Below are 24,131 nucleotides of genomic sequence, written 5' to 3' on the forward strand. Positions count from 1 at the left end.
TTCTGGCTATTAACAATACAGCCCAATTTCATGCTCAAATAGGGACAAGCCCCACGCCGGGGTCTTCCGTGCAACTCGTCAAGTCATAACAGGATAACACGGTAACCCCATCGTAAATAGATACATCATAACTTTCTATAACGCCCCCCCCCCCTTTCAAGTCCCGTGCTCCATCTCGCTGCCTCCGTGAGGTTTCTTTTTCCATGGCTGTTCTTGCCAGTCAGGAAAAGAGATTACTTACACGGTGGCGAGTGCAACGAAACATGGAAGACACATAAAAGTAGACCGGGAAACCAAAGAACACCACTCAACTACCAATAACATGAACCCATAAAATCCCACATGATACGCCGGAAGTAGACCTCTGTATTCGCCTTGGTTCTTCACACATCTCACGTCACAGCGTTAATTGAAAGTTCTGAGCTTCTTCATCTTCATCAAATGTCGGAAGCCCCTCCGCACTCTCCAAGTCTAGCCCAATCGTGTCGGCGATCAATGGTGGAGTCCCGCAGGGCTGCAGATAGGTATCGGGAGAAAGGATTCCTTGGGGGACTGTCTCCAGCTCTGTTGGACTAGCCGTCCTACCATGTAACTTGGTCGACACTTCCCGGCCCCTACTATATCCCACCGTCGTTTGGGAAGTCGCAGCAGCGGCCGTTTGACGCATACTCGACGGGTTGGTCGGCTCTCTTGGTTTCTTAGACGGGAACAAGGCAGAAGTAACCCTAGGCTTGGCCGAAACAGCCGGTCTGGTGCGTGGAACAGAACGCTGTGTCCCGGACAAGGCAGCAGCAGCATCACGAGCTCGGATGGTGGAGATATTGCTGGTATGTTTCGTCTTGTTATTGGCCGCTCTCGTTCGTGAACGCGTTTGAATTCGGCGTTGCGTAGCGTCTGCTGCAGGCGGCTCCTCGATTGGAACGGTCTCGTATGTTTCCTCGAAGCCAATGCTCTCGACTTGCTTTCGAATCATTTCCTCAACCATTCTGTCGCAAGCAGCTGAATCTTCTTGGAATTTGCGCTCGCGCTTAGTGAGCCCATCGGGGCCAACCTCATTATCACCATACACACTTTCCAGTCCTAGGGCGAGATTTTTCGGCTGAAATTGCGGAAAGGTGGTATCATAAGTGACATCGTCCGGGATATCAGGAAGATCTGCGATAAATCAGACACAACGAACCCCTTGATACATGCGAAAACCCCGCGAAAGGACTACTGACCTTTGGGCTTAGGGGGCATATATTCAATGTCAGGGACATCATCTTCTACCGGTTTCGCCGGAACCTCTGGCTGACTTGGCTCAACAAAGGGGGCAAATTTCTTCGCTCTCTGCGTAGAACCTCTTTTGATGGTTCTGTCAGGCTTCACCGTCCCTCCAGGAGGAGCAGGCGTCTGCAATCCCCTGGCTTTGGCATTTGTCGTCTTCATGCCAAGAGGGGCACGCTGACGAGGATCTGCTGCAAAGTGTGTTAGACTCATGAATAGCGAATAGCAAGGATCAAGACATGCGACTTGAACATGGTCGTAGATTCCCATTACGTACCCGCCGGAGTGATGAAGGCATTTTTCGTGGTCAAGTTGATATTCTCCTTCTGTTTACCCCCCTTCACGGTTTTCTTCCCAAAAGCTAGCGGATCGTTTTCATCATTTTTCAAAGGGACTTTAAATGGGGTTTTGGGTACTCGAGCGCCGGGAGTCTTGGGTTGCAAATGTCTCACGCCTTGATTGAGTGGTTTCGACGCGGCAACGGTCTGGTGTGAGTGGACCAGGTTTTCTTGGTCGCGTACAGCCAACATGGTGGCAGTTATGTATTCACACGGCTCATTCAACGAGCGAAGATCGATTGGCGTAGGTTATACTGGAGGTCGGAGCTAAAGGTGCTGGAAGCGGCGCGTCAGCACTGAAGGAAGGAGAGCGGAGCTTGTCGACATGGTTCTAGATGCAGCGTCACGCAACCGAGATGTTTTCGTGGCGGTTGCCCGTGGAGACAATACAACTGACTGTATTCCGTAACACCGGGACGGTAAAGTACCAGCCACAGCAATTGTGGCACTGCCCATCCAGGGGGGGCGATGGCATCTCCTACCATACCAAAAATGGATCGGGCCCAACCACTAGTCGCGGCTGACCGCCAGGCCAGGCAAGAAAGTCAACCTTACCTGAAAGGCCCTCCTCCACTTCTCTTCCTTTCTCCCTAAACCCAAAACCCATTTGTCCTTTTGACTACTTGCTTCCCTACTGCATCTCTGTCTGGTTTATCGCTGAGCGAAAGCCGTCCCGCATCCCCAACTCATCGAAACATCTACTTTCTACCATACATATTCCCCGTTCCTTCACTGCAAATAACTGCCCAACATGGATAAGATCAAGGAGGTGAGATTCCTTTCCCTTCCCCTCCCCCTGTTGGCGGGGTAGCTTCTAAGCTGCCTGGAACTGCAACATGCACCACCACATGCGTCCTTATTTCTCCCACCGCATCACTCATTATGATCCATCTATCTTCATTACCACAAACAGAAATGTGTAAATAAACTGGAAATATCCGAAAACTGACCACCATGATTCTAGAGAATGAACAACCTCCGCCTCGAGGCCGAGGAGGCCCAGGAGAAGGTTGAGGAGCTTAAGGGCAAGGTCAAGACGCTGGAGCAGGAGAACCTCGCCAAGGAGCAGGAGATCACATCCCTCAACCACCGGAACCAACTTCTGGAGGGTGAGGTCGAGAAGCTCGAGACCGCTCTTAAGGAGGCCAAGGATTCTGCCAACCAGAGTGCTCAGCACGATACTCAGAACGAGGCTCTCCAGCGCCGTCTGCAACTTCTGGAAGAAGAGGCCGAGGACGCTGACCGGAACCTCCGGGAGACCAACGAGAAGTACGTTTATTTCCCATTTCCGCCCCCTCCCCGCACCTCGTCTCTTACGTGTCCGCAACGGAGCAACACATATACTGACTATGCTCGCGCTCTAGGCTCCGCCAAACCGACGTCAAGGCTGGCCACTACGAACGCAAGGTGCAGGCTCTCGAAGCGTCCCGTGACCAGTGGGAGAGCAAGTACGAGGAGATGGCGAAGAAATACGCCGAGTTGCAGAAGGATCTGCACGACCTCGAGGTCTCCATCAGCAATGTTTAAAAAGGAGATGGCGCCGAGGCCCGGAAGATGCTGGATTTCAGCCTTTTCCCCAAATATACTTTTATCTTTGCTTTCTTTTCCTGCACATCACAGTCTGATCTATATGTCCTGTCTGCAGGGAGACGGATTTTAGCTGTATCTTTTTCGTCGTGTCATCTAGCTGGCTTCATCCGCATCATCAACCGGTCTCTCCGCTCGTCCCCGTGACCTTGTTTAACCCTTTATTGTTTACCATATTAGTCATTGTGAAGGTACATAGAGCATATTTAATTGGGAGCGCCCCTCTTCTGGCTTCTGTATTCTCATCCGTATGCTGGTTCATAAATGTGCTGTGCTGTGTTGTATAGGACTGGATATTATGAGCGGTCTCGTCGAGCCTGGGCTTTCCTCGACTTCGCCGCGCGCTCCTTCACCCTCGTAAGCTTGCGTTCCTCTTTAGACTCGTAGCGGAACTTCTTCTTCTTCTTTTTCGGCTTGTTATCGGTCTTCTTTTTCGTCTTCTCGCCGGCCGCGGTTGATTTGGTATCCGGTGCAGGTTTCGTCTCCGTCTGCTCCTCCTCATCGTCTGTCTCATTGCCTGCCGATCGCAGTAGGCCTTCTCTGGAAGGATCCATTTCTTCCACTGTGACCGTCGTGTACTTGTCTTCGTCTATGTATTCGGCCTCATAATCCACGGCAGGGGGTTCTTCGAACCCTTCCCATTCCTGGTCGTCTTCATCACCACTTCCCGAACTCGAGTTGTCCTCATCACTGTCCTCTTCCTTCAATCTTTTGAGTTGTTTTTTATGTTCCTCGATAGCGCGCTGGAATTCTGCGGTTCGCTCTTCGCGAATCTAGGTTGAAAGCAGGATTAGTTCCGGTGCAATTAAGCAAACTGATCACCGGCGAATAGACATACCCTTTTGCGCTCCTCGCGCTTCAATTCACGGGCTTTTTGCTCGGCCACCTCTTGTGCATGTTTAATGCGTTGTTGTTTGCGCTTGCGAAAGCCTGTGAGAAACTGCTGGCGATCGGCAGCGTCGAAGGTAACTTCTTCGACTTTGCTGGCCACCTTTCTCCTTTTCGCTGCTGGCCCCATGTTTGTATATATGAGACAATTCGAATGAATCGTCTAAAATTATGGAAGAAGCGCTGTTGTTCTCTGAGGCGGGGATTTTTAGTTCAGGGAAAAATTTCCAAAACGGCCGCATTGCCAGAACGTCACGGCCGGGGACAAGTCGAGCTAAGCCGTGCCGGTGGTTGGCTCGACCGCCTCCGAGCCGTCGTCGGCCAATCTACCAGCCTGGCTCCAACATCATCATTCATTCCTCCCGGAGGTTCTCTAGATAGCCGTCCGCTCGTCTGATAGCTACCCCCCCTATTTCACCACCATGCGTTTGGGAACCTTTTCGCTGCTCGCTCTGGGAGCGACGACGGCGAACGCAATCCGCGACACCTCTCCCTTTTTCCTAGCATCGACCTTCCAGTATGCGTGACACTTGCTCGATTGCGGGACTCCCATAGAATGTCCCAGCTAACTAGCTTCTACAGGATCCCTTCTACGTCGGCACAGCTGCGAACTGCTCCCGCTATCTTAGAAGATCTGTCCACGGGGCTGAGTGGCTGCCCTTCCGACTACTATGTTATTGCTTCTCAGCCTGGTGTGCACAGCACCGACTTCGCTACTCGCCAGTCCGCACCGCGTCTCGGTGGGAAGATGACGGGGAAGGACAAGAACATCCGGACAAAGACGATTGTGAATGAAGTTGTGGGCGAGATAGAGGCGAAGGATGTCCAGAAGCTGCTCGAGAAGGAGTGCGGGGCTGAATCAACCGTGATCGACGCTTCCTGTAGGTGCTCACTTATGGCTGAGTGGTCGATGGATGAAGGACATGACTGACAGCCAATGATTAGCTGATTCTCACTCTGCCGACTTTGATGCGGAGTCCCGCATCATTGTTGTTGACTTGCCTGTCCTGCCTGCGGGACATGAGCGGAAGAAGCAGCTTTCGAACAACGGTTGGTGGCCCAAACCTCTATACTACTCCCGGAGAGATGCTTATTGTTTTTGCAGATGGCTTGCTCTTCAGTGTCATTGACCGGCTCCCGGAGTCCAAGGGCTACACGATCCTTTATGTCACTTCCCCGAGGGAACTTGAAGACACCGGTTCCGATTTCTACCAAGCGGAACAGGATCCCCTTCACATGGACCTCAAGCGCGACTACTCTGCTCATGACAGTCAATCTTCGTCCAACAAGACTCTATTCCAGGAATACCAGTTCTTTACACCCGGTATGTAGACCAAAACCAAGCCACTGCAAGACATAATCTGACTGTTTACAGGCATTTGGATGGGAATTCTCGCGACCCTGGTGTTTCTGCTGATCTTCTATGTCGGATTGGCTGCTCTTTTGAGCTTGGAGGTTCCCTATGCAGCATTCGAGAAGGACACATCGGCCGCTTTGCAGAAGAAGCAGCAGTGATTAGCGGTTGTTCTTCCAGATTCGTGTCATTAGTCTTGCTTCTTCTTTGCATAACTTGCTATATTATGAATAGGCTGTATATCAGCGAAGCGGCGTTTGCTTATTTGTGGAATCTATCATATTGTACGAGTGAAAGTGGCACCCCCCTAGGTATCGTTTGGGAGTCGAGGTAGATATCTAACCATCGAACATGATTGATGACGAATCCTAGATTGTCTCACATTAGAGTTAATAATTAAGGGAATGGCCCAATAGCCTGAACTTACCTCGCCGCTAAGAATAACTTGGGTATCACGTGGGCCATAGTGTGGAAGCCTCAGGCCGGCCGAGGATGGCACGGGGCAACCACCGCTTGGCTGTCAAAGACCTCGTCTTTGCTCGTCTCTCTTTATGCCCATCGCTCGCTTTGGGGGGTCCTCAAGATACAGATTAACCGCACAGCGGCTGTCGCTGTAGTCCCTCGTTTGGCTGTCTGCCCTACCTTGGTGATCATCGTCTTACCCTTGCATCCATCGCTTGTTGACCCTCTTGTTTTGGGTGGAGACCGATATTAAGTCCCGCCCGCCTGCCTGGAGACACCCGCTATCCATGCAATCAATCTACGACCAGAGACATCCGGTTCACTTCTTGTTTTGCTGACGATTTCGGATTCCTCTTGACTATGAACCTGTGTCTCTTGCATTAACTCTAATCGCACCGGTCATTGCTGGTTCTACGAACTCTCGTTATCACTCGATCTGATACATACCCAGGAGTCTATATCAACCATGGTAGCCCTGTCGGTGGGCCTCTCAAGGGCCCGCCAGCCTTCATTCATACTCCTTCTATTGTTTATCATTGTCTTTGTCGCGCAAGTTTCAGTCGCTCAGGATTCCACTACCGACGACTCTACAACCACTGCCGCCACAACGGCGGACACATCTTCATCTACGGACTCTGCGACAACCTCGTCAGATGACAGTACCACCACCTCAGCTGCAACCACGACAGACTCATCGTCTAGCTCAACGACAGATGCTTCGTCCACGTCAACTGACTCAAGCTCTTCTTCTTCCTCTTCCTCAACCAGTGGCTACCCCATCGTCACTGTTCCCCCAACAGCCGATGCACCGTACATGCAGAAGTCGAAGATCCCCGAGGGGACTCTATTCATCGTTGTCGGGGCTGTCCTTGGTGCCATTGGATTTGCTATTCTGGCATGGCGCGCCCTCGTAGCCTGGTCAGTCAACCGTTCGGTTCGTCAAGCCGCCATGGTTCGATCATCCGAAACCAAAGGACTGCTTCGCACCAAGAAGCGAAGGTCTCGCTCCAGAAGATCAAGTTCCGGACCAGGTGTCACCCTCGAGAAGCTGGGTGGTGGAGGGCATCATCACCACCGTCACAGCCACCGACATCATAGGTCACCTTCCACAAAGACCCCCAGCTCCAACAGCGCGCTTTTCTTTTCGCCCACCGCCGGAATGCATCGCAGCAGCAGCAGTAACAGGCGGTCTGCCTATCTCCCTGCAGGCTACTACAACACCGGCAGTGCAGCGCCTCCTCGGACTCACGAAGCACGCTTCTCGGCAGCTGATCTACCGGGCATGGGACCACAGTCGCAGGGTTATATGAGGGCCAAAACAGCCCCTAGCCCTCCTGAATCACCAGGCCTACCCCCAGCAGCCAACGAACAGGACACGACGCCCCGTCGTAGTGCCAGACGGTCCCGCGCAGAAGACCCTTCTACCAGCAGCGTGAATCTTTCCTCTCCTCCCCAGGGTCGCACACCAAGCGCATATCTGGAAGATTTGTTCGATAACCACAGTACGCCTCAGAACAGACATTGATATGACCTATCTATACTGTTGTACGAGCGACGATTTTTCATTTTTCTCAATTTTTTTATTTCCATTATCTCCTTTGCCGTGGTGTATATTTCGCATTATTTTCCGTTATACAGACCTCTTATCTTTAACTTCTTTTCCTGCTTATATGTTTATTACTGTATTGTATATTTTATCTATCATTCTTAGTATCATGTCAGCTAAGCCCATTTGACGATCAACGAGAATTTATCTATTCGCTTTTTCTATCATCATTTAGCATTCATTATTCCTCCCTTCAATTTGGCGTCCATGCTATCTATCACTGTAACTACCTCCATTACTGAAACAAAAGCAAACATCTTATCAATAATCACCATTAATATTACCAATTAAGTAAGTGCACTGTCCACGACAGCCCCGATTATCATGACTAGCACCCAGCACTATGACCAACCCGCAGTCTTTCCTTAACCCCCAAATAGTACCAAAATGAGTGGTACTAGGTACCCCAGTAAATGATAAACGAGAAAAGCTATTACAACGAAAGGAATGAGAAGTAAACTCGAAGAGAATGGTAAAAGGTAGGAGAGATAAAGAAAAAAAGAAAATAAGAAATAAAACAGACTGAGGATTTATACTATACGTTTTAGCGTATACGAAACAACACAAGAACTGCTCCGCAACACTCCCTTTCCCTTTGTTTCCTGCCCAATATAATATGATACAGACGCCTCTCCGCCTCCCAGTAAAGAAAGAAAATGAAAAGAAGTGAAAGTAAATATAGGTGTGTGTGTGTGTGTGTGTATAGAACAGACAAGTGTATAGTAAAAGGAACGGAACCAAGCCAATCCAGATCAAATCAAGTTTGAAGAAGTGAACGGGCCGGATGGGCTCTAGACGCACCAATCCAAGCCAAGAAGAGAGGAAAGGCAGGAGAAAGAGGCAGAAGGAAGAAAAATGTTCTTACATACGTAAACACAATAACGATGAATGCTGGCTACAATGTTGGATACACAAAAATCATGTCAGTTTATAGAGGAATGGGCGAGAAGCTTTGTCTAAAAAGATGCGGCATGGCTGGATAAGTTCAGTCTGCGTCCAATTTGCCGCCGAACTCGCCAAGGAGAATATCGTCGGGGGCAGGACCGCGGCTGTTTCGGACTGTTGTTGGGTGCCACGAGTCAGTTGAAGGTGCCACGGTAACGTGCTTGTGTGATGGATGGGTGACTTACTCCATTCGGCCTCGACGCGGAGGAAAACCCACATCCAACGACGGGCAACCTCAGAGAACATGAGTACGAAAATTCCAAACTCGGTCTCACTCATCCAGACAAATCCGGGCACGTATCTAGAGAGCCAGGAGAAACGGATGGCCAGATCAATGATGATCGCGAGGTAGTATTGTCGGTTGGCGAAGTAGCGATGGCGGCGCAGTCCGTACGGGTGTTCGTGGCTGTGGCGTGCCGAAGAGAAGAGGGTCAAATCCCAATCCTTGGTGATATCCCAGTAGAAGGAGTATGCGGAGTTGATGAATGTAAAGAAAAACCTGTAACAGAGGAAGCGCGGTTAGACAGGGCTATTTGCAGAAGGCAGGAAAGAGAAGTCGAGCACGTACAAGAGTCGTGAAAGGCTCATCTCACTGTAGCCATAAAAGTCTAGAGGGTTGTAGTTCTTTAATTTGGCTGCCAGGATGATAACCGGGAACGCGGTGGCGTATTTCAGGGCGTTAGCCAAGTGCTGGCCACCCTGGCTGCCCGCAAATTGACTACGCTGGGTAGCTCGACGCACACGCAAGTATTCAATGAGACATTGGCGAAGTCGAATGATACTGGGAAAAGCGATGATCAAGGGAACGACGTAATCGTTCGTGCGACACTTGCGGGTGGGTTTGGACGTGCTGGAGGCGTCCGTGGTAAAGAACATGCAGAAGGTAACAACCAAGTCCGCGAGGACTCTAGAATAGCTTGTCAGAGCATCTGCCAGCAGAATATCCCCGAATTTGCCATCTTGTGCTTCCGCCAGACCCCCAAGACTGATGCGCTTCAGGGTCATGAAGAACCGATATCGGCCCGAGCGCGCGATCCGGTAGAAGGGCAGGATGAGAATAAACAGTCCTATGAAAAAATATGATTGCGGAATGAATTCCACCGCTTCGACGCGTTCTGCGGAGCCATGGGTGGCGGGCCAGAAGATAAGGAGGGAGACGACGAGCGGGATGGTCAGGAGAGTGGCCAGCTGGTATGTCGAGGCATAATGCGGGCGTTGACTGGAAGATTGTCGGGCAGGGTATTTAATGAGGGCAGGGACATCCTAAGAAGAAGCCAGTCAGCGAATGTATATAACTATATACAAAAGAAGATGGGAGGAAGGAGGACGCAGAGGGAGAGGGAGGGGCATCACCCACAATATTGGCCTTTAGGAGGTACTGCAGATTAGCACCCCAACCCCAGAAACCTATCGATAACGCATTGTGAGCCAAATGAAATGCCGGGGATCAGAGGAGGGGGGCGATCATCCAAGGGGGTAGCATACCAGCCAGCAGTATCACCGCCACGCGATAGGGGAAGGGGAGGAAGAGACTGAAGCGATCCAATTGAGCATGTTGATCGACACCCATATTCCATTGAAGAGACGGCGGCGCCGGGAATTCAGCACCAGAGGGAAACCGAGAGGGAGATTCGGAAGTGACTCGAAGGAGGCTCGAGGCACGGAGCCAGTAGTGAAGAGTATGTAGCGACAGTGACTGATCAGGCGAAGGGGGGAGAGGGGGGTTGGAGGGGGGGAGATCAAGGAGCGACTCGGGGTGAGGTTTGACAACCACAAAGGGCACTCAAATCATGACCAGCGAAGCAGTTTAAGCAGCGGGAAGTGAAGAAGCTCAGGGACCGCCGGTTTCAGGTCGGCTTTCCACTTTGGACGGGGCCCAGCGGCTCCGCGCGGCTTCCGGCTTGTAACAACGCGCACTGGTCCCGCTTTGGGTCTAGCCTGGCCTCTTTGGGATTTGACCCTTAAGCACGTGAGTAAGGTCATGTGATATGTGTCACGTTGCGGCTGTATGAAGCATCACGTGAGTATTACCGAGGCACTGGCGTTGCTCCTCCGCCTTTCGGGGATCCGCTGTTGCATGCCGGTGCTGCTATACAATCCCACGCGCCTTATCTCTCCCTCTCTTTCTCCATTTCTTCCTGCCATGATAGCTGCTTCAGCGAGGGAATAGCTCTCTCTTATATTGACTCCGCATTCCTTCCCTCAATCATCACCTCTCCCACTCTCCCACCTCCCTCACAATGGCCGACGAAGATCTCTCCCTAACTACCTCCGCTCCGACACCGTCCGTCTCTCCCTCGGCCCATTTCTACCCTTTCGCTACCTCCCCAGATATCATTCGGTCGCATGAAAAGGATGTTTTCATGACAGGGAGCTTGACAAGCCAAGCCCATTCAATTGTTCGCTCTCTCCGCGGAGCTCGCTATGCACACACCCACTCCGATGCCATCAAACACCTAACCGAGATCCTCTACTTTGCCTTGACCACCTTCATCGGAAACCGAACCCTAGGAGAAGAATACTGCGACCTGGTCCAACTAGAAGATGACACCCTTCAGCTCCCTTCTCTCCCCAGACGAGCCGGATATATCCTCAGCAGTATCCTGCTGCCCTGGACGCTGCAGCGAATTCTCCCCGCTTTCCGACAACGACTGCGATCGAAGCTGGAACGCAGTATCGCTCGACAACAACTCAAAGCATCTCAAGCCAAGAAGACAGCAGTGGAGCAAGCCAAGGATAACAAGTCATCTAAGAAACCGTCCTTCTTCACGAAACTCCGGATCCAGAAATACATCCTCGAGCATCTGGACTCCATCACGTCGCTGTCACCCATATACGCCGTTAGCATCGCAACATTCTATTTCACGGGCGCTTACTATCATCTCTCGAAGCGGTTCTCGGGCCTGCGGTATGTCTTCACGAAGAAGGTAGAGGAGGGTGAACAACGAGTCGGTTATGAAGTCTTGGGTGTGCTGCTTGTCTTGCAGATCGCTGTTCAGGGCATCCTGCATATCAAGAAGGTTGGGGCCGATCTGGGACAGGAAAATGAAGACAGTGGGCTAGAAGTAGAAGGTGGTATGAAACAGTATGGGAGCTCCTTGATACCGTCACTTGAAAACCCCTCCTCGCTTCCTCTCCTCCCGGCTTCTGCTGCCCGGTACGATTTCTCAGAAGACTCCCATGCGATCCCCTGGATCCCTGAAGGACAACAGCGCAAATGTACGCTCTGTCTGGAGTTGTTCAAAGACCCGAGTGTCACGACCTGTGGACATGTCTTTTGTTGGACGTGTGTGCGGGACTGGGTACGGGAGAAGCCGGAGTGCCCGCTTTGTCGACAGGAGGTGCTCTTGTCGAAAGTGCTGCCCTTGAGAGGATGATTTTGATGGTTTGATGACTTTACAGCGCTGTTTATATACATGACTGACTGTATTATGCTTTCTTGTCTATAATTATACCCCATTCATTCTAGAGGCAATTACTTTGGCAGTCTCGATTGTAAATGACTTTGATTTTCTATTCAGTTTCTCATGAAAATGTTGTATATATTGATTCTAGCATGGGTATCATATCATGTTCTAGCTCTGAGATATATATAGATCCAATATCCGAAGTTTAAGGCCTTTAAATCTGGTCATTCCAACCACAGAGTATATATCAAGTCGCTCTATGCTTTAGACGAGTAGCAACTAACCTGTTTCATCGCGGAAGTATGCATATGCTGTGGCAACCACTGTATCGTCACTCTGTCTCAAGAATTCCACTAAGGCTTAACCACGTCGACATCATCCGGGACTGTCGTCACGGTTGGCTCCTGCACAATACGAATAGGCAGATCCAGATCCGCATGAGCAGGTAAAGGTGGTCGAGGGTCGAGGGCCTTTCGCTTTGCATCCATAGTATCGAATAAGCAGATACAAGCATACGAATCGGATGCAGCATCTACACATACACTCGTTACTCATATGTCAACACCAGGAGTGGACAGATATAACTTACATTGCACCTGACGATAACTCAAAGAGACCGTCCAATCACTGCACCTCACATCTTCCGCTTTCTCCAACGGAAGCCCCAGGTGCTCCTCCACCTGCTCACTGAGATTGACAGGTCGTTTGTTAATCAGTTTCGGGTTACTCTGACAGTATTTGACCAGTTTATGGAGATGGCTAAGCTCGAAGATCCCGTGCGCATCGATCTTGAGGTACTTGCGGAGACGCGTGCAGTCTGCTTTGATTGATACTCCGAGCTTCGTAATGTCTGGAGATTCGATTATTTGTTTGAGAGATGGAGGGACGAGGTCGCTGAGTTTTCTGCCTGGTCTAAAGAGCGCGACGTGGAAGAGAGCGATTCGCTCCCTGTTTGCGACTTGGATCAGGGATACGTTGTCTTGGATGCTGTTCCAGGCGGAGGCCTGCGCTTTCCATTCCATGTCGAAGCCGAGGATCTTGTCGTTTAGGAAGAGTTGCGCGACGTCTTCGCTGCTTTTGAGTGTTTTGCAGTAATGGACGATGATGTTTTTGCCTTCGGGGCTTTTGAGCATGGTGTGGCTCCAGAACTTGGGTGTTGGGGGATCCTCGACGGGTGTGAGGACTGGTTTTGATTCTCCTGCTGGGTGGTTTTCTGCGGCAGACTCGTCTATGTCATTGTTGCTTGCACTCAGTGTTTCTGACTTGGCTAGTAATACTGGTGATTCTGGTGTCTGGAGTTCTCCGACGTCTTTACTGTCGATTATATGCTCAATCATTGGTCGTGGGACTGTATTCGAGCTATAGCATCTTTCTTGTGCTGGAAATGGATAGGTTATATGTCTGTGACTATGAGAAACGGCATTTTGGCGACACGTATATGGAGAAGTCTGATTGCAAAGTGTCGTGTCGCTGGCCTGTGAAGGCCGGGGTTTAAGTTCGCAGGACCGACTGTCGATCCTGGAAGAGACATGCCTTGTTCCAGGTAGGCTTTGTATACTGTCTTTCTCATTTTTGCTCGAGCTGGAACGTGGAGAGCAGCTACTTCTATTCAGAGCAGAGTACGGCCTGCTTATTGAGCCATTCAGCGTCATATGGTGAATCAAGGCGCACGACCTGCGCAGCAACCTTGAGCGAGTGGCTGTCATGGCAGCCTGGTTTTGCAGAGTGTGTATGCACATATATCCATTGGTCGAGCTAACACACATATAAGCATTTGTTCAGTCATAAATGGGGTAGAAATACCAAGACATAGCTGCTTCGCGGAGAGCCATCATAGTAGACCAGATCAAAAGAACTAAATAAGTGACGCTTGCCGCCGGCTTCTATCATTGCCACCGGTCTTTATAAATCGCGTCAAGTCTTTACAAGTCACGCAAAGCACACTGATTGAAAGAAGTCCATAGTACGAATATAGAATCATAACAATCTGCTCAATTAATACATCATGTTGGATTTCAGCAGCCTTGAAACCGACAAAGCGACAGGGCGTACCTGAAAATCACCCCGATGAAGCGGAGCGGGATTGTAGATCTGATTGGGGGAGGCCATCCGGGCCGGATAAACTCTGCCACCGGGGCCCGCCAAGATTGTGTGGATGGAATCATTCCAGCATCCGTTCGTCAGTCCGCCCGCTTCAATTTTCTATATTAGATCTAGGCAAGGGGCTCCTGTTTCCACCTAGAAGAAAAACAGTAAGTCGTCTATGGATTTAGATTGTGTATCTCGAGGGATATATGCTGAGTTGAAAGTAGTTGCTTAATAACCTAATCAACCCACAATGGCGTCACAACTTCTTCCTCTTGGTAAATGACCCTGTCAGAAGCCGTGTATACATGGCGTACTTGTGATGATCTGCTTATTGACATGCGCGACAGAATTGATCGACAAGTGTGTCGGATCCAGGATATGGGTCATCATGAAGAACGACAAAGGTCTGCAGGAACATCTCCCTCCCTGCGGGGGAGGGGTAGACGATAAGCTAGCTAGTTAACATGCATTCAGAATTCGCCGGGACGCTGCTTGGATTCGATGACTACGTCAGTAAGTATTTTTCTGTCGTTGGTGTATGATTTGCTTGAGCTGACCTTCTGCAGACATGGTCTTGGAAGACGTGACTGAGTTGTAAGTCCCCGTATCTGCTATCTGAATGGAAATCTCCTATCTCTGAGGCTCTTCTTTTCTTAGCCGTTATCCTATGTGTGAAGCAAGAAATCTTACTAAACATGCGATAGCGATTACTCCGGCTCTCAAGTGAAGCTTCCCAAGATTCTGTTGAACGGAAACAACGTCTGCATGGTATGTCTGCAGTCATACCCCTGTGTTACTGATTATGCTCCAGACTGACACTATTTATTATTCAGTTGATCCCCGGTGGTGAGGGACCGGTCGGTAGCTCTTAGGTTATGATATCCACGATTCTTCTTCTTTGATATGTCAAAATGGTAATAGATTGAACGCTCGTGATTGAGATAGACAGTAGTAATGATGGAGTTTACTTCTGACAAATCCTGGCTATCAAGGTGTTGAGATCTACAGATGCAACTTGATGTAGTTTTTTTCAACATAGCATAGTAGTTTCCTTCACTAAATTCTCTCTGAAATCGAGCTCTTGCTACTGTTCCTCATCCTAACAATATCAGGATCACACATCACGTGGAAGAAGCATTATTCCATTCATAATCATTCATATATAGCCACATATTACCGTGCTTACACTCCGAGACTACATGCTCAGGTACAGGCCTATGCAACATAGCCCATGCTGCAAGCAACCTCACGCAGGTACCGGTCAGGGGCTCCTGGACCAAACACCAAATATTCATCGTGCAGGGGTCAATGGAAAAGAAAACACATACGAGTACGTATAAGTTTTAAACTACCACCTGAAGAAGCTGCATACCCCTTACTACCTCTACTACAGAATGAGCTCTTTCAGTAAGAAACAAGCGCACAAGTAGAACTCCTATCCATGATATCTCCTATAGAATACACCCTCACGACAACTTTCCTATTCAGAATAACAGCGTATCAAAATGCTGTGTAGCAATGACTATGCAATATGAGGTAGATCTGTACTACATTTGCCAATTCATTATGTACTGTACACAACAGGCTAACAATAGTGACGTAGACAACTCGCCGAAGGGCAAGAACTTAAAGTGAAGTAGCAGCTCTAAACCTAAATATGCCGCGGTACTTCTTCTCTTACCTGCATAGCAAATAACAGCCACCTAATTAGCTATTCACTACTAGATGAAATGAGTGGTAGTGCCTAAATAGGCATTATACCTGACCTTAGTTCAGTCCCTCTTTACTAACTTCCAAAATGTCTTCCTCCAAACCCAAACCCCACACGACCACCACCACAATCCCAAATCAAAACCCGCCAGCGTCGCATCAACCCAACCTACCAAAGTAATTAGTCTACCCCAGACTTTCCCCAACCCCCAGACCCAAGGCTGTCAGACAAACAAAAGTCGGGGTAACATACATCATCGTACATGGGACATGACAGGTATTTGCGGGGTTAAAGACTGAAGAACTGAAGAAAGCGGGAATGAAATGATTCTGTTATGTAACAGAAATCTCTTCCCCGCCAAAAAAAATAAAAGTGGGCGAGGCTAGTCAGTTCAGTCAGCTGAGAAGTTTATACCTCATCTAACTTTAATTTACTACTTAACTACATACAACAACGTATGTTAATAAGTTGTCGGACTTATTCGAGATGTAATTGAGCCGTGGTTTGGTGATGGGAGTTGATGTTACGTAGATACTTTCTTGACCTTGACCTTTTTGCTTTTGATTATGATTTTGCTTTTGCGAGGTGTAAATTATGGGGTTTTTGCTTAGTGTCGGATGGATGGGGTTTTGGATTGCGGGGTTTGGGGGGTTTTTTTGCTTGGTTCTGCCGAGGGACGGGATACTTACTACGTATTACTCATTGTGTCGAGAACAGAAAAGAGAGTACTTTAATAAATAATGAGTTGGGACTTTTGTGTATGTATCTTACTTATTTGGTGTGTCTATGCTCAATAATGGTTGATACTAGATGCATTCATAGAGTTATGCGGCGTGATTATGTCCCTGGATGACAGCCTACACAGTAGTAATAACTCCATCAATATCTGGCTGAATTCTCTGCCCGTGCAGTAAGGGGCTTTTTTCAAAACAACAGGGTAAACCGCATAGACCCAGTCTAGAGCTGACACAGCCTGATTCTATTCTTCGATCAGTAATTTGAACGTTGACCTCGGTATCAGCGCTAGGCTCCATTCCAGCTAGCTGGCTCTGTCTCCAGTAAGCTCTTCCTGCACGTAACCGGACCGGTCGCACAGCTGGGCAACCCCAGCGCTTCATTTGCTGGCAGCTGCATGTCGCTTGACCAATCAAAACGTTGTAGATCTTTTGCTCGGACTGGCACCACCGGGCCGGTGTGTGCGTACACAGTACTTCTGGGCGGACACACAGATTGTTCGTGCTAGTGGTAGAGATTCTCCGCTTCTTTACAGATGCTGATATGCATGATCTTGGTTGATACTTTGTACTCTTCTCTCGAGTAGCTTCAGCTGACTGTGAGGATGTGCTGCGGTTTTTGCTTTTCCTAGCCTTGCGAATGGGCATGTTGATCATGTGTCCTTCCCACTCTGAACAGCCCACAACTCTATAAAGGGGATTCCGCAGTATAACACACCCGGTTATGAAACTACCATGGCAGGGCTGCATGTCGGAGCATTCGCAGCAACTAGAGCGATAGCTCAAACGGAGCGGCGGCCCAGGCGTCAGGCTACCACATGCAGCTTCGAAGCACAGTAGCACCACATTTCACATGGCCACATGGCTCACACGGCTGTACTTTGCCCGAAGCTATCCCCGATATTGCCATCGGTGTCTGACATGTCATGTGAAGAAGTGAGCCATAGATTGATTCTCTCTCTCTGTGTGGAATGGATGGCACCACCCACTCAAGAGGCAAAATCAACGAACAAAAGAAAAAAGAAGCTCCGCAAGAGGCAAATAAACAAACCCCTTGGCGTGAAAGGATAACCTGACTACGAACCACGGATGGGGCTTATACGAGCCGGCGATATCCGACCTTGCCACTAATTAGTAGACTGGAATCCTGATTGAAGGACTCTGTAGGAAAAGGATAGACTAAGCAGGCACCACTCGGACATCCTGATTCAACGTTCCTCGAGGGAGGAGGCGTGGGCTTAGCCTTGCAGGACTCGTCGGGCTATTGCGCCGAAAGAAACTCCAACTGGCTTCTATCGGTCTTCCATGGGTTCAGTTCCTCCTCCCCTGCTACCCTAGCAGGGACGCGACGGGGCGAACGAGCGGGTGGTGGTGGTGGTGTAGTGCAAAAGCTTAGAGGCCCGATCGATCAGGAGAACCGAAGCCAAATGACAGGGCGACGTTCCAGAATTCAGCCAGGTTTGGAATAAGCAAGGGGTGGTAGCCAGTCATCTTCTCTAACCGGACGTTCCTTCAGGATCCTTGAAGAACAGGGATACAAAGTATCATGATGTGGAAAAAAGAAAAAAAAAAGAAGTTGGTAAAGGGTGGCAAGAGGTGGCACAACTGGGAGTTACGGTAGTTACCTTTGCTTCGTTGAGGTGTGCGAGATGAACTCCCGAGTACTTACTGCACTCACTGTCAGTGGCTCTGTATATTTCGTTACCTTGTTCTTAATTTGCGCCATCATGACACAGGCATCAGGAGTGATGTACCTGAGCGCGGCTGTATAACATAGTGGCTCTAAATGGATATTGCACTTGTTGATCACGTAGGGAGTAGCGACGGACAACGACGGAGTAGACTACTATTAGGGAGGGTACTGGGGGAGTGGATAATGTCTTGATAGGCAGAAAATGAACTCATCGAACCGACCGCAACGAGGGCTTATCAACATCCCTGCATGCGCGGCCTGATTGGTCCCAACCCCGGCCGCGTCAATTCTGTGGGTGCGGAGATGATTTAGTTTTGGCCTGCGCCTGCCAGCCCGTTACGCTTCTTCCTGGTACTTTGGAGGGCTCATTTAATTCTCGCAGGGCCCCTTTTTGTACTAGAAGCAGGAGAAGAGGGGTTGGAGCATTTCCTACGAGGTCTAATTCACCTTGGTTAAAGCATATGTTGCAGGAGAGTTGTTCGTAGTAGTGCAGATAATTTCCCTGTAGGTTACGCGTTAGCTTAGATAGTACTAGTTAAGGACCAACTTGTCATAGTTCGGGCAGAGGCGGGACACGTGGATTATGATAGGCGGCAGCGGGCGGATTCCTACTGTGGGATAATACGAAATGCTAAGAGGATAGACTACTACCTTCCATGCAGTGTACATGGATGCCAAGCACCAATTCTGATACTCAGGAGTAGAGTAGCGCAATCAGATTGAAATAAAAAGTGAAAAGAAGCAAAGATTGACTACGCGTTATTATGTACGTGGTTTTGGCCCCCGATGAGACACTACCAGAGGGGTGGGAAGGTGCCATGATAATAAGATAAGTAAGAAAGCGAAACGGTTAGCTGGGGAAGAAGCAGAGATAAGGTGAGGTACAAAGTGACACTACTATGACCACCGGAGATAAGGGTGGATTTGTTTGGGGCGGGTCTCCACCCCAGAACGGAACCCTGGGGTCCATGGACCGCAGGAAGCCAAGATAGCCCGATAGATAGCAGATAGCAGTCCTACTGGGTATCACCACATTCCTGAAACTCAGCTCATACACAGGATTAGTATGATTATGAACCATGAACCATGAACCATGATGGCAGGAAAAGAACACCCATCTCCTGCTTTGTCGCATTGGAATTACACGATTAACCTACTGGGTAGTAGGCAGTGGTAATGGTTCGGAAATAAACGAGCTCAGTGGCGTGGAAACCTTAAATCATGAAAATGCTACCTTCTTCCGTCACTGATGATGAGGTGATTTCAATTCCATTATTATTTCCCCGGGTCAGGCTGAATTTCCTCGTCAGTGTCTGCTGTATGACTGCATTGTGCGCCATCAGTCAACTTGGAGTAGATGATGAAAGCACTGCTTCATCATTTTTCCATCACTTTTTGCCTTTGTACAACTGAATGATAAATTCTCCTGGACGATCTAGCAGTAATTATTTTCTTCTTGATAAAATCCAAGTGGATCCAGAAGGGGTTACAACGTGCCCATCGTAAGACGCATTGCCGGGAGCCTAAAGCAGAGAGGAGAGGAGAGGAGAGGAGAGGGTGGCTTGGTTGTGCTTATCAGTGGCAGTAGTAAATCGCCCGATAACCAGTTATCTTAGGAGGCGTTTAGTTGGTGTAGGGTGTAATAATCATCTCTAAAGCAAAGAGTAACAGTTAATAATACCTTGCAGAACCACCAATCAGATCCAGTGAGAATCTTATTTTGCTCTTAATCAATTAATGAGGTGGTACTCGAGGGATCCCCCGGGGCCATGGTCAACTTGGACGCTTTCACCGATTGGTTCCCCCTCTATTTGTCGCGCACCACCAGTTTAGCCTTTTCCCCCATAGTAGTAGAAAGTAAAGTACTCAGTCCAAAACTAGCCAGAGCGCATCCGGCTACTCATGGGCCCAGCTCAAGTCGCAGCAGACCTACATTTGCCTCCACTATCCTGCGGCCTTCCTGCCCATTTAGCTCAGCCACATGGATTTGTGGCCGATATCAGGCCCGCAACTGGAGTTTGCTGAGCTTGTTCAGTGGTTCTTCCCACCTCTCGTGGATCGGGGCCGTAATTACTCCCATGGGTGGATTGGAACTGTCGGGGATTACTGCTGTGACCTATATCGCCCGGTTCTTATTTAAATAATAAAAAAAAAAAAAAAACCCCTGCATCCTGACCAGCAATAATTTAATGTCTCAGGGAATTTTCCATTTCCCGGAGTTCGCTTCTCTACGGAAAAGAAATAAGTAACTCCTGCCGCCCGGTTCCCTCAGAGGTGCTCATAGTATTCCCCTAAAGCCCTCCCCTCCTCATCCTTACTACTATATTGGGATTTGAGATACCCTTCACTTGCACGGGCTGCAAACAACACACTCACCATCTCTGGAGTTCCCCTCCTCCTCCCTACCTCACTCTCCTACCTCACTCTCTCACCTTCTCCTAACCCCGCCCGTTAGTTTTTTTCACTGGGGTTTCTGAACTGGCTTTGGTGAACACCCTGTTCCTTCTTCGTTCCGTCGTGAATCGTTGCATTTCTTCGCAATCTGCATCACACCTCTTCAGCCATGGAGAAGGATTTCATTGAACCCAAGTCGGAGCCCTCGTTCGGCGACTCTCCCCCTCTCTACGGCGAATCTGAAGCAACCAAGGGCAGCTTTGGCCAGCGAATTATCGATAGTTTCAAGAGAGACCCTAATGCTCGTGCCTCGTCGCACCATGAACCTGGTCACGATGGGAAGACCTTCGATATCGAAAATGCTGCTCAGAACACTGCTAGTTCTCCACTGGCACGCAAGCTCAAAGGTCGCCACCTTCAGATGATCGCGATTGGTGGTTCAATTGGTATGCATGGTCCCTTGATGCCGACTCTCTCGCCACCCGGGCTTCGTCCTTGCTGACTGCATCGCGTTTTAGGTACTGGTCTTTTTGTCGGATCTGGAACTGTCCTGGCGGCCGGTGGCCCAGCCTCGGTCCTGATCGCATATGCTTTGATCGGCTGCATGCTTTACTGCACTGTGCACGCGCTGGGTGAAATGGCCGTTCTCTTCCCTGTTGCTGGTTCGTTCTCGCATTATTCCACCCGGTTCATCGATCCTGCTTGGGGCTTCGCCATGGGTTGGAATTATCTGCTGCAGTGGCTCGTGACCCTCCCCACCGAAATTGTCGCCGCCTCGTTGACTGTCGACTACTGGGAATCGGGCATCTCCAATGCTGCCTGGGTCGCTATTTTTTGGACTGTCATTGTGTCCATCAATATGTTCGGTGTTAAGGGTTATGGTGAAGCAGAGTTCGTGTTTTCCATAATCAAGGTCACCGCCGTAGTTGGCTTCATGTGAGTCTATTGGAACTGCCCCTCCAACATTAGTATGCGATGAGGAGTTTACTGACTTCATACAGCATCCTCGGTATCATCCTGACTTGTGGCGGCGGGCCCCATGGTGGATACATCGGTGGAAGGTACTGGCACCACCCAGGAGCCTTTCACAATGGCTTCAAGGGTCTTTGTAGTGTTTTTGTGAATGCTGCATTTGCGTTCGCTGGTACTGAGCTGGTTGGCCTTGCCGCCGCGGAGACCGCTAATCCTAGGAAATCGCTCCCGACCGCCGTCAAGCAGGTGTTCTGGCGTATCACCCTCTTCTACATTGTGTCCCTTACCTTGGTCGGCCTCCTTGTCCCCTACACCGATCCCCGACTCCTCGATGGTTCATCTAGCGCCGATGCCAAAGCGTCTCCGTTCGTCATCTCCATCGTGAACGCGGGAATTTCTGGATTGCCTTCGGTGATGAACGTTGTCATCATGATTGCTGTGCTCTCCGTCGGCAATGCAGCTGTCTACGGCTCTTCTAGAACTCTGGCGGCTCTGGCTGAGCAACGGCAGGCCCCAAAAATCTTCGCCTACATCGATCGCAAGGGCCGGCCTCTTCCGGCTCTCATCGTTGCCTCGGCGTTTGGTTTGCTTGGATTTCTGGCCGCTTCCGACAAGGAGAGTGAAGCCTTCACATGGATGATGGCCATCTCAGGTCTCTCCTCCATCTTCACCTGGGGGTCAATCTGCCTGTGTCACATTCGCTTCCGTCGCGCTTGGAAACTGCAAGGGCACAGCCTCGACGAGCTGGCTTTCAAGTCCCAGCCTGGTGTGATTGGTTCCTGGATCGGACTCATCTTCAACTGCCTCGTTCTGATTGCTCAGTTTTGGGTTGGCTTTGCACCCAGCGGATATAGTGAAATGTCGGCTTCGGCATTAGTTTCCAACTTCTTCTCCGACTACCTTGCTGCGCCGGTCGTGTTGGCCTTCTACATCCCCTACAAGCTTTGGTTCAGGACCCCCTTCATCCGGGCCAAGGACATGGATCTCCATACCGGTCGTCGCGATCTCGACATCCAAGCGCTCATCGAAGAAGAAAAGGCAGAACAGGCGGCCTGGCCTGCGTGGAAGAAGGTGTGGAAATTCTTCTGCTAAAGCTGGGTTGGGTCACATTTCAAAGGTGTTAAGGCTTGTTTCATGCTTGGGCTGCGTTTTCTTCCATCCATATCCCCTTTTTGCGCTTTAAATAATGTATGATAATGATCATGCCTCCCTCTTCAGTTTATGTTCCTTAGGTAGCATATTGATCAGCGCTGAGCCGATGCATCGGGATGGCGAATGAATGTTCTTCACTAAATGAGAAAGTTCACTCGACGACGAAGACAGTCGACGCTGCTTAGTGATGAAGGAAAGTAGGTTGACAATGAACAAATTGAGATTAACTGTATGGACTCCCGTGTTTAGAAGTAAATGATTCAGACCCTAAGAATAGAAGCATGTCAACTGCGTGGTGCCAAAAAAGCAACATGCCAGAAGCTGTTCGGCAATGCCGTGTTTTGGATCTGCTGCTGGCCAGTCTCCGGGCTTGGCGTGTTTGCATCTGGAGAACAACAACAACCAGTCAGCAGCAACCAACTCCAGCCACGTAAGTAATACCTTACTTGAAGTATTGACAGCGTCTCTACGCTGTCTGTATTCTGTAGTACATACAGGGGGAAGATCAGTGGGTGAAGATGTGCCAGATTACTTAACGCCTGTCGACCACCAGTTCCCCTTCTTTGTGTCTAGTGGAAGCAATCGTCTTCAGAGCCTTCCTTCTTGGGAAATGATCTGAGAGTTCGGCTCTTTTCCTCTTCCCATTATTTTGGGTTACCGGTGCTGCGCGATGGGTCTTCCCAAAAATTCCCACCAGCCCTAAAGACTAGGAAATATCAGGCGTGGCTGGGGGGGGGGGAATCAATCTAAGACAAGTGCTGTAATCTCTGTAATATCGGTAATATTTCACGGCGCCCCCAAAAATAGCCACTCGGCAACCACACGTGATGGCTGAGGCGCCAACGGTCTAGTTTCAGGTCGGTAAGGCGTAAATTACGCATGACGGAGAAGCCCAAGAAGAGCCGGGCGAGAAAGTGGAAAGTTGCTTGCTTTTCCTTTCCAAAAGATCTCGGCCAACCTGAACCTAATAGGATCCAGTCTCCCCTGTTGTCATCCGTCTGAGTGTCTCATACTGCAACTAAACTAACTTCTTCCTCCACATCCCACCCCCGTTGCAATTTGACCACCTTTTTCTTTTTTAAAACATTACTTCTACTTCTCTCTCTCACTTCAGCCTTATTGTTGCTTTTTACTCTTCTGCCTCCCTTGTTATCACGCTTTCCACCCAATTCAATCCCCCCTCCTCTCCTCCTCACCACCTAACTGGTCTCCTGTAGCCGCCTTCGCATACCCGTCACCGGGCCTATGTCTCCTCGCAGCCGTTGTGTGCCACTATAGCATCCGTCAGAGGTGGATATTTATCCGGCGCTTGCAAACAGAGCTGGTTTCTCTCCGTTTCTTCCAGGCACTTTCACCGGCAATTACCTTCAAACAAGCGTTTTCTGTGGTTGATCGGAAAGTTTACACTAGTCAACCTAGAGTCGGTGACGAACGCCGGCCGTTTCTCCTCAGGTTCAATCTCGCTCTCAGCTTGGTCGCGCATCGCTCCAAGCCGATACCAAGCAATCTTCCGTTGACGTCGGCTTGTTTGGTT

General features: G+C 49.6%; 10 protein-coding genes across 10 annotated transcripts; 6 read left to right on the plus strand and 4 right to left on the minus strand.

Annotated features, from left to right (window-relative positions):
- Positions 1 to 21: 21 nt before the first annotated feature.
- Positions 22 to 1,910, minus strand: BO83DRAFT_342680 (uncharacterized protein). Its single transcript, XM_025528664.1, has 3 exons — positions 1,544 to 1,910; positions 1,221 to 1,457; positions 22 to 1,155 (listed from the first exon to the last, which is right to left on the minus strand). The coding sequence occupies exons 1-3, from the start codon at positions 1,794 to 1,796 to the stop codon at positions 398 to 400; spliced, it is 1,248 nt and encodes a 415-aa protein (XP_025385668.1). The 5' UTR covers positions 1,797 to 1,910; the 3' UTR covers positions 22 to 397.
- Positions 1,911 to 2,165: 255 nt separating this feature from the next.
- On the plus strand, positions 2,166 to 3,428 carry BO83DRAFT_380391 (tropomyosin). The gene is made up of 3 exons (XM_025531740.1): positions 2,166 to 2,373; positions 2,569 to 2,873; positions 2,969 to 3,428. The coding sequence occupies exons 1-3, from the start codon at positions 2,356 to 2,358 to the stop codon at positions 3,129 to 3,131; spliced, it is 486 nt and encodes a 161-aa protein (XP_025385669.1). The 5' UTR covers positions 2,166 to 2,355; the 3' UTR covers positions 3,132 to 3,428.
- Positions 3,429 to 3,469: 41 nt separating this feature from the next.
- Positions 3,470 to 4,304, minus strand: BO83DRAFT_439330 (rRNA-processing protein RRP17). The gene is made up of 2 exons (XM_025536165.1): positions 4,030 to 4,304; positions 3,470 to 3,964 (listed from the first exon to the last, which is right to left on the minus strand). Exons 1-2 carry the CDS (start codon positions 4,207 to 4,209, stop codon positions 3,488 to 3,490), a joined length of 657 nt encoding a protein of 218 aa, XP_025385670.1. The 5' UTR covers positions 4,210 to 4,304; the 3' UTR covers positions 3,470 to 3,487.
- Positions 4,305 to 4,420: 116 nt separating this feature from the next.
- BO83DRAFT_380394 (Ac45/VOA1 transmembrane domain-containing protein) lies at positions 4,421 to 5,796 on the plus strand. The gene is made up of 5 exons (XM_025531741.1): positions 4,421 to 4,596; positions 4,662 to 4,960; positions 5,025 to 5,129; positions 5,185 to 5,403; positions 5,455 to 5,796. Exons 1-5 carry the CDS (start codon positions 4,502 to 4,504, stop codon positions 5,592 to 5,594), a joined length of 858 nt encoding a protein of 285 aa, XP_025385671.1. The 5' UTR covers positions 4,421 to 4,501; the 3' UTR covers positions 5,595 to 5,796.
- Positions 5,797 to 5,964: 168 nt separating this feature from the next.
- Positions 5,965 to 7,773, plus strand: BO83DRAFT_380395 (uncharacterized protein). The gene has a single exon (XM_025531742.1). It carries the CDS (start codon positions 6,362 to 6,364, stop codon positions 7,418 to 7,420), a length of 1,059 nt encoding a protein of 352 aa, XP_025385672.1. The 5' UTR covers positions 5,965 to 6,361; the 3' UTR covers positions 7,421 to 7,773.
- Positions 7,774 to 8,486: 713 nt separating this feature from the next.
- On the minus strand, positions 8,487 to 10,016 carry BO83DRAFT_318362 (EXS domain-containing protein; the record flags this gene model as incomplete). Its single annotated transcript, XM_025527739.1, has 5 exons — positions 8,487 to 8,560; positions 8,632 to 8,945; positions 9,015 to 9,709; positions 9,804 to 9,853; positions 9,932 to 10,016. The coding sequence occupies 5 exons, from the start codon at positions 10,014 to 10,016 to the stop codon at positions 8,487 to 8,489; spliced, it is 1,218 nt and encodes a 405-aa protein (XP_025385673.1).
- Positions 10,017 to 10,553: 537 nt separating this feature from the next.
- On the plus strand, positions 10,554 to 11,927 carry pex10 (ubiquitin-protein ligase peroxin 10). The gene has a single exon (XM_025531743.1). It carries the CDS (start codon positions 10,687 to 10,689, stop codon positions 11,821 to 11,823), a length of 1,137 nt encoding a protein of 378 aa, XP_025385674.1. The 5' UTR covers positions 10,554 to 10,686; the 3' UTR covers positions 11,824 to 11,927.
- Positions 11,928 to 12,206: 279 nt separating this feature from the next.
- Positions 12,207 to 13,190, minus strand: BO83DRAFT_429359 (3'-5' exonuclease; the record flags this gene model as incomplete). Its single annotated transcript, XM_025535455.1, has 2 exons — positions 12,207 to 12,385; positions 12,443 to 13,190. The coding sequence occupies 2 exons, from the start codon at positions 13,188 to 13,190 to the stop codon at positions 12,207 to 12,209; spliced, it is 927 nt and encodes a 308-aa protein (XP_025385675.1).
- Positions 13,191 to 14,165: 975 nt separating this feature from the next.
- BO83DRAFT_380399 (RNA-binding protein LSM5) lies at positions 14,166 to 14,919 on the plus strand. Its single transcript, XM_025531744.1, has 6 exons — positions 14,166 to 14,216; positions 14,289 to 14,345; positions 14,416 to 14,454; positions 14,508 to 14,535; positions 14,646 to 14,709; positions 14,775 to 14,919. The coding sequence occupies exons 1-6, from the start codon at positions 14,192 to 14,194 to the stop codon at positions 14,811 to 14,813; spliced, it is 252 nt and encodes an 83-aa protein (XP_025385676.1). The 5' UTR covers positions 14,166 to 14,191; the 3' UTR covers positions 14,814 to 14,919.
- Positions 14,920 to 20,258: 5,339 nt separating this feature from the next.
- On the plus strand, positions 20,259 to 22,825 carry BO83DRAFT_380401 (amino acid permease GAP1). The gene is made up of 3 exons (XM_025531745.1): positions 20,259 to 20,919; positions 20,992 to 21,409; positions 21,475 to 22,825. The coding sequence occupies exons 1-3, from the start codon at positions 20,643 to 20,645 to the stop codon at positions 22,535 to 22,537; spliced, it is 1,758 nt and encodes a 585-aa protein (XP_025385677.1). The 5' UTR covers positions 20,259 to 20,642; the 3' UTR covers positions 22,538 to 22,825.
- Positions 22,826 to 24,131: the final 1,306 nt, after the last annotated feature.

This window comes from Aspergillus eucalypticola, assembly GCF_003184535.1.
Source record: "Aspergillus eucalypticola CBS 122712 chromosome Unknown BO83scaffold_21, whole genome shotgun sequence".
NCBI lineage: Eukaryota > Fungi > Ascomycota > Eurotiomycetes > Eurotiales > Aspergillaceae > Aspergillus > Aspergillus eucalypticola.